This window comes from Ziziphus jujuba, chromosome 12 (genome assembly GCF_031755915.1).
Source record: "Ziziphus jujuba cultivar Dongzao chromosome 12, ASM3175591v1".
NCBI classification, from domain to species: Eukaryota; Viridiplantae; Streptophyta; class Magnoliopsida; order Rosales; family Rhamnaceae; genus Ziziphus; species Ziziphus jujuba.
The window spans coordinates 587,384-599,520 of record NC_083390.1 but is presented as its reverse complement, the minus strand read 5'-3'; the positions used below and the strand labels follow the sequence as shown (position 1 = coordinate 599,520).

At 32.1% G+C, this 12,137-nt stretch overlaps 1 protein-coding gene across 1 annotated transcript; it reads left to right on the top strand.

Moving 5' to 3' along the window:
• The first annotated feature begins 4,583 nt into the window (after positions 1–4,583).
• LOC107428102 (cycloartenol synthase) lies at positions 4,584–12,137 on the top strand. Its single transcript, XM_016038561.4, has 18 exons — positions 4,584–5,066; positions 5,493–5,678; positions 5,905–5,994; positions 6,312–6,506; positions 6,590–6,674; positions 6,913–7,079; positions 7,472–7,660; positions 7,809–7,922; positions 8,089–8,211; positions 8,294–8,416; positions 8,489–8,587; positions 8,865–8,921; positions 9,936–9,982; positions 10,067–10,210; positions 10,384–10,561; positions 11,071–11,151; positions 11,505–11,588; positions 11,878–12,137. The coding sequence occupies exons 1-18, from the start codon at positions 4,851–4,853 to the stop codon at positions 11,989–11,991; spliced, it is 2,292 nt and encodes a 763-aa protein (XP_015894047.1). The 5' UTR covers positions 4,584–4,850; the 3' UTR covers positions 11,992–12,137.

Sequence of the window (12,137 nt, the reverse complement as noted above, 5' to 3'; positions counted from 1 at the left end):
TCTTTTTTTTTTTTTTTTTTTGGGGGGGGGGGGGGGGGTTCTTTCTGGTCAAACATGCTATAGAATTTTCGTTTTTCTTTTTCTTTTTCCTTTTTCTGGTTAGAGTAGAGAGAAATAAGAAGGGAGTAATGTTATTTTGGATTAAACGTGGAATGTGAAATGAAACTCTCCATAAAAAGCCCATTATAATACCAAAACTCTTTCTCTATGTATGTTGGGAGGGGTGATCAAATTAGTTTTTTTATCTACTACATCATTTAATCAATTAATTAATTAATTAAAACATATATAGTATATTCAAAAGTGAAAGTCTATTTCACTATTTATTTATTTTTTATGTTTTATTTCAACAAAATTAATTTGTTTATTGATGACATTCGATTGGCAGTTAAGGTTCAAATTAGAGCCAGGTTTTTTTTTTTGGCTCAAAGTTAGAGCCAGGTTGTTGATTGATTATTTAGGAGACATGCTACTTAATTATATAAAATAGTTAATTTGAGCCAGGTCACTCGAACTTAAATAACGCATATCCCTAATCGTCTTTTATTTTTGGGTTTGGGGAGTATTCTTTTCCTTCAGGTTTTGGCCTTTTGTTATCTTTAATTTCTTCTTTTATAACTTAGTTTTGCTTCTCCCCTTTCAATTTTATTTATTTATTTGTTCTTTAAAAATCTTAGGTGGTTTTGACATTGACATACATCTGGACGAGCTTTTATGTCCGCATTTGCACACAAAAATATATAACATGTAATTATACTACATGAAGAAATAATAAACTTTGTTATTTGAGGGTGCCAAAAAGAGATATACATATAATATTGTGATATAATGGATGTCATGTGACAATCACATTGTGAATGTGGAGTACTTACACACTATCTAATATTAAATTCCATATTATTAGGATGTAAATAAATAATGATTTAAATATAATAATAATAATAATTTTTATAATGTCAAGACGTTTTCAAAACAGTTGGCTTTAATGTTTAAAAGAAGTCGAAAATTAAATGTGCTTAAACAACAGCAATCTTAGGATGGATGACCTCATAGAAAACTCAAGTGTCCTAGAATGAGTGATCTTCTAGGAAGTTTTGAACCCAAAAAAAAGATCATACTGAGTACGAACGCTAAATTGGAAACAATATCATATGGAATAGGTGGCTAAATTAGAGACAATATCAACAAAGAGTGATAGGTCTGTCAGTTGAGACGGAATATTACAAATGGTATTAAAGCCTCTAACAAATTGGGAGTGTGCCAACGAGGATGCTCAATCCTAAGTGGGATAGATTGTGACAACTACTGTGGGCAGGTGTGGGGTAGGTTACCTAGTATCTAATCCCAAATCGTCCAGGTATAGATCAAGAGATTATTCAAATATCGGTATAGACCTTCTAAAAAGTTCTTACCCAAAAAATTTCATACTGAATGCGATGGTTAAATTGGGAACAATATCGGTAGTTCCACTAGTTATGGTGCGACATCCAATTATATATGATCTTTTTGTAATAAATTACCTTTTTTCCATTTAGAAATTGACTAGCTTCAATTAATATGAGTCTCAATGTTCATCAAAGTAAAATTATATATACATATATATATATATATATATATGCTTTCATTTTACTGAACAATTTTCAGTGTAATAATGTGGTTCCATTGCCTTGTTCTTGAATTAATCAAATACAGAATATAGTGGATGTTTGTCAAAAATAAGGTTCAAAATTTCGATATCAACGGAAATATTAAGTGTTTAAAATATATAAATATTTATAAAAATATCAAAAATTATTAAATATCGATAAAAAGTAATAAAAATGATAAACATTTATTTTTAAAAAAAATTGTTGAAATTTTAGTATTAGCTTATTAAATCAATTAATCATAAAATCAATTATAAAAATTATAGAAAATATTGAATGAATATTATATTTTTATTAATTACTTAATTTATAGTAACCGTTAATAATTATAAATAAACTATTATTAATAAAATATGCAAATATTTGATAAAAATATTTCTTAATTAAAATAAATAAAATAATTATTATAATTACATTATATTTCATAAATACAATCATAATACTATATAGAACTTGAGGTGGTTGATAATTGTTGTTCTCTTCCTTATTCATGTTTTCAAATGTAAAATGTTTAGAAATAATTATTAAAAGATGTATATTTTTGATAATTTATATGTAATTGTTAATATGTCAATCACATATAAATTTTGTATTAAATTTGGTGGTCCTTGATGATAATTATTATATGATGTTGGAAGATTTTATGAATAATTATTATTTTCATATGGTTGAGTTTGCAAAAAATATATTCTCTGCATATCTTTCAATTTTCATCTACATTTTAAATTTTATCTACTTTATAATATTTATACAAATATCAAATTTATTATTGTAAAAAGAATATAATAATAGGTAGATAAACTTGTAATTTATACCAATTTTTCTTTAAAAATGAAATAAGTAGACTTGTCTCATATAATTTTGAACATTATTTATTAATTATAAATTTTTTATTTTAATTTTATTTACTTAATTTTTGGAAGAAAATTAAAATTTAAAAAGAAAAAAAGATGTATCCATAAGATTCATTTAGTAAAACAAATTTACTAAATATTAATAATATTTAAGAAAAATTGTATAAGAAAATTTTAAAAAAACTTAAATTTAACATATATTTATGAAATTTTAAAGAAAATTTTAATGAAAATTATGAATTTTTTAATCAAAATGTGAAGCAATTAATGTGGATAATTTGATAAAAATCATGGAAAAAATATGAAAAATTTCCATTAATATTATAAAAGTTATATCTATTTTCATATGAAAACTAAGTTTTTTATTCATATTTAAAAATTTTAAAATTTCTGTGAAAATTTCAAAAATAGTTTCAATATTTTAAGGCAAGCCATGGTCAAAAGCTTAAAACCAATATTAAATAATACATTACATTGTTATTATTAAACTACATTTATAACATAGTCAAATTAGGCTTAATTTATTAGCCCTGGCTAATCAATATTTCAACCTATAAATTGTAATCCACATTCGTCATGAAAAATCGAAGGCCAAAATAATAATCATGGAGTATATATGTATTTCATATCATTAGCTCATATGATATATACATATATATATATATATATATATATTGGTAAATAAAAAAGTTGAAAAGATAAAGGTTGAGTGATGGAGATATCTACTCACATTTACCGCATCTGCGTTGATTCTGCTAATGTGTGATGATAAAACCCAAAACTCTTTAGTTTTTGGCTAGAGTTGATATCCTTCGGTAACCTATCTATTCATGTGGATGAAGTACATGTATATATACATATAAGATTTGATGATTTTTTATTTTTTATTTTTGGCTAATCCATCATATTCTAATTTGGTACATCCATCCAAGTTTCCTAGACAATAACATTATAAGTTAATGAAATTATCAATTGCGAAACATTATTGTATAAATATTCACATCATTACCCAAAAAAAAAATATAAATATTCATATTTTTTTATGAAAGCATAAATATTGAAATGATGATAAAAATTAGCGCAAAAAATTTCAGAGGAAGTGGAGAAGAAAGACGTGCAGTATGCGGATTGGTTGTCTTGTACATATTTGGGAAGTCGCATGTGGTTACAAAATCTGGCCCGTCTTCTTTGACCACTTCCCACGTGGTTTCCAATGACTTATCTGCTTCAATTCGTCATTTCCACGCCGTCAAATGGTCACAAAACGAAAATCTCTCCCTAAACTTTGACAAAGCTTCATCATATTTCCATATTTGTTTTTTCATTTCTATTTTCATATGTTGTCGAATAGAAAATTTGAAAATTACCCCCCAACAAAAAAAAGAAAAAGAAAATTCGCAAAAGGCACTGTTTAAATTTCACAGCCTTCGAGGCAAATCAGTTTATTTCATAATCAACATTATTCATGACATATTAATTAATAATACAAGTACATGAAAGCAAGTCCTTTTAGAATATCAAATTCACCAAAAAAAAAAAAAAAAAAAGTCCTTTAGAATATCAAAGTCACAATAAACCTACAGGCTCATTTGAGATTTGCTTTTGAAGAGTTAGAAGTAAGTTGCTTTTAGTAGTATTTCAATAGCTTGAATAATTTTTAAAAAGTCTTTTAAATGTTTGAAAATATATCTAATCAAAATCAGTAATTAGTAATTTAAAAAAAAAAAAAACACTTCTTAAAAAATAGAAACACGAGCCATCCAAACACAACCTACTACTTTAACTTGTATATGTGGCGATATTTATTACGTGTTATTTATACTAATGAAATAATTAGTTTTATACTATAAATTTAACCTTCATCAAACATGTTCAAGTTAATTTGTCGTGAAAAGAAACCAAAAAAAAAAAAAAAAAAAGCCATATTGTTCAATTATATATATATTTTTTCCTTTTGCTGTAATACTAAAATTAATTTATCGTAATTCGTAGCAGTAGTACCTAATTCCATTAAACTAGCTTAAATGGAAGAGAGAGAGAGAGGAAAAAGAAAAAAAAGGCAGGGACAAAGTCGTCCTTGCACTTCTGCCCTTTGTTTCTTCTGAAGTCCTCGTGACAGTTGGATTTCAAGCTTGAAAGCCATAAACTGTTCAGAAGATGGAAAGCTGAAGAATAATACATGCTTGTGATCATCTATGAGAAAGCGATAACAGTTTGGCCCATTCAAGGCAACATTTTGATCAGTAAAAGGCAGCCAAAATCACTCCTTTAAAAAAAGATAAAAAAAAGAAAAAAGAAAAAAAAAGAAAAAGGAAAAGAAAGCACAGAGAGAGAGAGAGAGAGAGGCAATATGTGGAAGCTGAAGATTGGGGCAGAGACAGTTGGTGAAGGAGGGAGTGATGGGTGGCTGAGAAGTGTGAACAGTCACTTGGGGCGGCAGGTTTGGGAGTTCCACCCGGAGCTGGGCACCCCGGAAGAGCTTCGGCAAATCCAAGATGCTCGTGATGCTTTCTTCAATCATCGCTTCCATAAGCAGCACAGCTCCGACCTCCTCATGCGGATTCAGGTCCATCCCACATCCTCAATTTTGGAGCTTTCAATACCAACTGGGTTTTTCTTATTTCCTTGGCCACTTGTGTTTGTGTATTGTGTAAGGCCTTGTGTTGTGTGTTAGGATGGAAATATCTTTTCTTGGACCAAGTCTTTTAGAATTGGGGAAGCATAACCTGCTGTTACTAGATGTAATGCTTTTAACATTTTCGAAAATTTGAATTTGGAATTCTAGACCTCTCTGGTTACCATGTACAACTTGGCATTTAGGTTTCGAGCACTGGGGCTTTTGTGGGTTTATAAGAAGTTGAGCATCAGGGGTGGTGTTTTTGGCATTCATGTGTCCAGAACAAAGGCAATCTGTTTTCATCTTTATTGATAATATTCTTTTGCCTAAATATTGATTATTTGCTTGCTCCTCTCTTTTAAATCTAAAATGCAGTTTGCAAAGGAGAATCCCTGTGTTGCTAATCCGCCACAAGTAAAGGTTAAAGATACAGATGAGGTCACAGAAGAATCGGTGACGACCACTTTAAGAAGGGCTATCAACTTCTATTCCACAATCCAAGCACATGATGGTCATTGGGCTGGGGATTACGGAGGCCCTATGTTTCTACTTCCTGGTTTGGTAAGGAAGGAAGTTGCAAACATCTCCTTTTTACATTAGCTAACACACACAAAAATCTATATATTATCGTGGTTGATACTGCTATTAGTTTTACATGCTTTGTATTCCTTTCGTAGTTCAGTCTAAAATTCAACGTTCTTTTCATACGAAATGAAATATAAATTTTGACTTTGCCCGAAGTAACTAAATATGACAAAATACAGTGCTGCTCATAACTTTGCAACAGGTCATTACACTTTCAGTCACAGGAGCTCTAAATGCTGTTTTGTCGAAAGAACATCAATGTGAGATGTGCAGATATATTTACAATCACCAGGCAAGATCATTCTCTTATGAAATTATCATTTCTATATTTTAGTTAATAGGGATCCTTTCCCATGACAGCATTTTCTATCTGGCATCCCTATGCTAATAGTAAGATGAGCATGGCAATGCATTTGATGGTTGCAGGTGCACACACACACACACACACACACATGGACATGTGTATGTTGTAATATAAACGCTTATCAAACAGGTGACAGAACTGTAACTACCATTTCACTGTCTTTTTCTAATTTGGTTGGTTTTTCCAGCATTAGAGTTAGATAATAAGGAACTGCTGAACATAAAAAAGTGATGCATCTTTTGCAGAATGAAGATGGGGGCTGGGGACTGCATATTGAAGGACCCAGCACCATGTTTGGAACGGTATTGAATTATGTTAGTTTGAGGTTGCTTGGTGAAGGTGCTGAGGATGGGTTAGGGACGATTGAAAATGCACGTAAATGGATATTGGATCATGGTGGCGCGACTGCAATTACTTCATGGGGGAAAATGTGGCTTTCAGTATGCATTCATGGATTTTCCTGTATTTTTCCAACTGCACAGCTTTTGGAAATATTGATGGAATGTTTCTTCCATGGATACAGGTACTTGGAGTATATGAGTGGTCAGGGAATAATCCACTGCCTCCAGAAGTATGGTTATGTCCTTACACTCTCCCATTTCATCCAGGTCTCTCTCTCTTTTATGCATACATAATAGAATTGATATTACAGGTCTACTCCATTTAGGAGAAGAAAAAGGAAAAGCCTTTTTGAAATATGTGATGTTTTACATTACCAGCAGTTTTTTTATGAGTATGTAACTAGATAGCAAATACATATTTAATACAACTTGCTTATTTAATATTGCCAATTTTTCATAATTTTTACTTATTGGGTGATAACATTTTGATCTTTCCTATTTGCAGGAAGAATGTGGTGTCATTGTCGGATGGTATATCTGCCAATGTCATATTTGTATGGCAAGAGGTTTGTTGGACCTATCACACCCACAATTAGATCTCTAAGGAAGGAGCTCTATACGGCCCCCTACCATGAAATTGATTGGAACAGAGCTCGCAATGAATGTGCAAAGGTTAGTAAGAGACGAAAAAAGGGGTGTTTTTTGAATACTGAATACTTAAAACCTCGCTTTTGCAATGCCTCTGAAGCATCTTAACAGACCTAGGCTGCCTTGGGACTGAAAATAAACCATGAATTTCTTAAGCTTGGAAGTTTCATTTTCATCAATTGTGCTTGAGGTATATCACTGGATGATATTTCCCATGGTTAACATTCACAAGAATGCTTTGGTTCACATTTGTCCCCTAAATTGCTTTTATTTTGTTAAAGATACTTTTTGTGTCCTCTATTACTATTCCATAAACCTTTATGAACCATATAACTACAAGAATGAGAAATATGTTCGCATATTTATCCTCTATCTGTGTTTCCTTCTAACGTTTATATTGTATGGTTTACAAATAGGAAGATCTGTACTATCCACACCCACTGGTTCAGGATGTTCTATGGGCATCTCTTCACTATGTATATGAACCTATTTTTATGCGCTGGCCTGCGAAAAAATTGAGGGAGAAGGCATTGTCAACTGTAATGCAGCATATTCACTATGAAGATGAGAATACTCGGTACATATGTATAGGGCCTGTTAACAAGGTTTGCATATCAGCTTGACCATCTGTTTGCCAGATTATATTAAATATCTAAAAGTTTAAGCCTGTTAGCTCCTTTGGTTCTACATCTTCCCCTTATATGCATTCAGTACTTTCGCAATTCCTTATTTTCAATTTCCTGAATTATGCAGGTATTGAATATGCTTTGTTGCTGGGTGGAGGACCCAAACTCAGAGGCATTCAAGTTGCATCTTCCTAGAATATCTGACTATTTGTGGATTGCAGAAGATGGCATGAAAATGCAGGTCCGGAAATAACATAAAAAAACATTGCCATAACACCATATTCTCTTTCTTTACCCTCCTGGCTCTCCCTCTTTCCCCTTTTGCCAGCTTTACTTTATTCCATATTGTGGTATTTCTTATTTTTTAGTGGAATATGTTGGGCATGAAATTCATTACCTTGCTTCAGGGCTATAATGGAAGTCAATTATGGGATACTGCTTTTGCTGTTCAAGCAATAGTGTCAACTGATCTTGCTGAAGAATATGGACCAACAATAAGAAAAGCACACGAATATATTAAAAATTCACAGGTTCTCAGTACTCGAAGTCTCTTTTATCGCTTGCAACAATCATGTTCATCATTGCTTGACTAGTTGTAGTTTTGCTTTGAAGGTCTTAGAAGATTGCCCTGGAGATCTAAATTTTTGGTACCGTCACATTTCGAAGGGTGCTTGGCCATTCTCAACCGCAGACCACGGATGGCCTATCTCTGACTGCACAGCAGAAGGACTGAAGGTATAGTGTTGATTCGCTACACCAGATTACAACTATGAGCTTCTTCCTGGTTATATCCCTTTCCTTCTGCAGGCTGTTCTATTACTATCACAACTTTCATCAGAAACAGTTGGGGATTCACTAGATGTGAAGCGACTATTTAATGCTGTGAATGTTATCCTTTCCTTACAGGTAACTATTTTCTATGTTGGAGCACTTCTATCAATTTGAGAGCTGAACTTTTCTGTTAGATAAGATAGCTGACATAGGGTCCTTGTAAACTCTAGGTAGTAGAGAGCTCGATACCATGTCTTCCCCTAAAGAGCAGTTTGACACTTTTACTTTGTAACAAGATTGGAGTCTTTAATTAATTAATTTATTTATTTATTTATTTTTTTGCTGAAAAACCCTTTTGCCATAAGGAGCATTGCCAAATCTCTTATGTTTTCCTTTTCTGAAACCATTGCAGAATGGTGATGGTGGCTTTGCAACTTATGAATTGACTAGATCATACCAGTGGTTGGAGGTAATTGCATGAATGCTTGAATGTTTTGTTTTTCTCCATTACTTTATAATTTTATCACTGAGTATGCTCTCTATTGATATTATTTAGCTTTCCTAATTATACGAAAGAGAGAGAGAGAGAGAGAGAGAGAGAGAGAGAGAGAGAAAGCATTGTCAAATTTTGTAAAATCCGAACATGCTTTTGATATGTAATTTGAATACAGTTTCCAAACTTCGAAGAAAATGTATAAATTGTACAATGTATCTAAAGAGTGAAGAGAAAATTTGGAAAAAGCTTCTTAATACTCCCTTTACTGAGACAGTAGAGATATATGTCATACTTCCTAGAAATAGAGATATATGTTATACTTCCAAGAACTTTATTAAACATTCAACTAATTGGTTTCCAAATTATATGCATTTTTCCAATCTGCTCATTAATCACAAAGTCCCATTTAAAACGACAATCTGCTTCAAAGTGTTTTACTGTCCCATATTAATCGACAATCTGCTTCAAAGTGTTTTACCATGTCATGATACACTGATATAGACATTCTATGGATTGCTGTCTGGTTTTTACAAAAGCATTCTCATTGGTTTAAGATATGCATACTCATTCTTTTAACAGAGACCCCACCATCTTGTATACAATATGTAAACTTGAACTCTAAGGAGGAGGAGGGAGAAGGAGGCAAATAGTATATAAATTGTTTTACCTGTTGATTTTAAATTAATCCTTTCCTGACTTTTTATTTTTATTTTTATTTTTTTTTCTCTGTGCCAATATCCTATGATGGTGTTCTATTACTCTTTTCCTGACCTTTTTTTTCTGTCCCAATATTCTATGATGGTGTTCTAACAAATTGTGGTTGGTCTACATGTTATTAGCTTGTTATTGCTGTATGAGTTATGATCATTTTGTCTTGGTCATCAATAACTTTCTCTTACTTTTAAATATGTTTTACTTCTTCTCCATGAACTAATTTATATAACTTCAGATTTATGTATATTAATTTTTATTTGAGTTCTATTTCAGCTGATCAATCCTGCAGAAACTTTTGGAGACATTGTTATTGATTACCCGTAAGATTTTGTAACACCATTTTTTACTTTATAATGATGAACGGAAGACTCCTAATATGATTTTAACTGGGTTTGTCCTTGTAGATATGTTGAATGTACCTCGGCAGCCCTTGAAGCACTTACACTGTTCAAGAAATCATATCCTGGGCATAGGAGGGAAGAAGTGGAAAACTGTATTACTAATGCTGCAATGTTCATTGAAAATATACAAGCAAAAGATGGCTCTTGGTTTGTTTCCATATTGTTTTTTTACTATATTTCTTGTTTGTTTCAATTCCCATTTCCCCACTTTGTATGTGATATAAGTGAGTAAGCGCAGCCTAAACAATGACTAATGGTCTGTTTTGCACTGTCATCATCAAAGAAGATGCACCAATTTTAAATTAAAAGGTGTTTTGAAGGTATGGATCCTGGGGAGTCTGCTTCACATATGCAGGGTGGTTTGGAATAAAAGGGTTGGTGGCATCTGGGCGGACATACGAAAATTGTCCCAGTATTCGTAAAGCATGTGATTTTCTGCTGTCAAAAGAACTTCCTTCAGGTGGTTGGGGAGAAAGTTATCTATCATGTCAGAACAAGGTTATGTGGTTCATTATTCTTAAATATTTTTTATTTGTTAAACATGGACTTTTCCTATTGATTCATGTATGAAGTTGCATTTTATACTTTGTGGTTAAATATTGTATTTTTGAAGTGTCACAGTTAATTTGGAAGGTGACAATTTTAATGTGAAACCTCAATTTTAATTTGCATCTACAACAAAATCCTCAATCTTCAAAAAAAACCATGTCTATACCTTTTACAACGATACCTTATGTTAGTCCAGGGAAATAGATTGTACCAGAATATGAAGTTGTCCTACTACAAGGTAAGGGGTGAATAGGACTCGAAACTTAAAGTAAGCCTTGTTTTCGAAATATGTGACCTGGAATTTGAATGCACTTGATGTCTTGAAGCACTTTCGGAGTACTTATTAATTCTCATTTCTTTGATAGTAGCATTTACAATTATGAAGTTGTAAATCTGATAGTATTCTGCAGTAATAAATAAAAAAATAGATGTATAAAGTGACTTCCTCTTTTGTACAGGTCTACACAAATCTGAAGGACAATAAGCCTCATATAGTCAATACTGCATGGGCCATGTTGGCATTAATTGTTGCTCGACAGGTACAGTGAAGATTTTTGTCCTTTTTGACACCATTAGTTTCTGGGGCCATTTGATCGTTAAATTGAAACATCAAAGAATCTAAAAATATTTTATGGAATATTATGTATGTGATTCCCTGTTTTACGACTTTATATGGTTATGTGTCAACCTGTCTAATTTTATCAGGGGTAAGAGGTGTAAAATATGCATTAGGATTTTGAATATAAATTAGGCAGTTGAGATTATAGTGGGTAAAGGCTCTTAATTATTATATGCCTTTAGGTGAATTTATGAATGTCCATACCTTGTGACTGACCATATACATATATATATTTCTTTTTGTTATTTGATTTTTTTTTTCTTTTCCCTAAAGGCTGAGAGAGATCCGATGCCACTGCACCGTGCGGCAAGAATACTGATAAAATCTCAAATGCATGATGGAGATTTTCCTCAAGAGGTAGAATCTAAACCATGTGTTTGTTTTTCTCTGTTTCGCGTCCATTCTGACTCTGTTTCACGTCCATTCTGAGATGTTACCAAAAAGTAGGTTGGCTTCTTGTATGAAAGTACACTGGATACAAGAAGCCAAGATTTGAGTATTCAGAAAAAAGTGACTTCAATGGTATCATGAGGTGCTTGAATTTTATAGACAAAGATGGGTGAAAAGCTGATGAGTTAGGTTTGGTTAGGTTGGCTGAATTGTAAATTTTGATGAAGATTGATGATTTGTGTGTGTATGTTTGCAGGAGATCATGGGAGTGTTCAACAAGAACTGTATGATAAGCTATGCAGCATACAGGAACATCTTTCCTATATGGGCCCTTGGAGAATATCGTCTTCATGTATTGCGCTCCCTTTAATTACTTAATGGATGTAAACTAATATCAGTCACTCAACTTGTACCTTTGTTTTCTTTATTTTTATAATCAACTACCATGCAATTAGTTGGGAAATTTTGTATTATGCATTGCAAAAGTACGTGAATTTAGCCCCTTGTTTTTCCTTA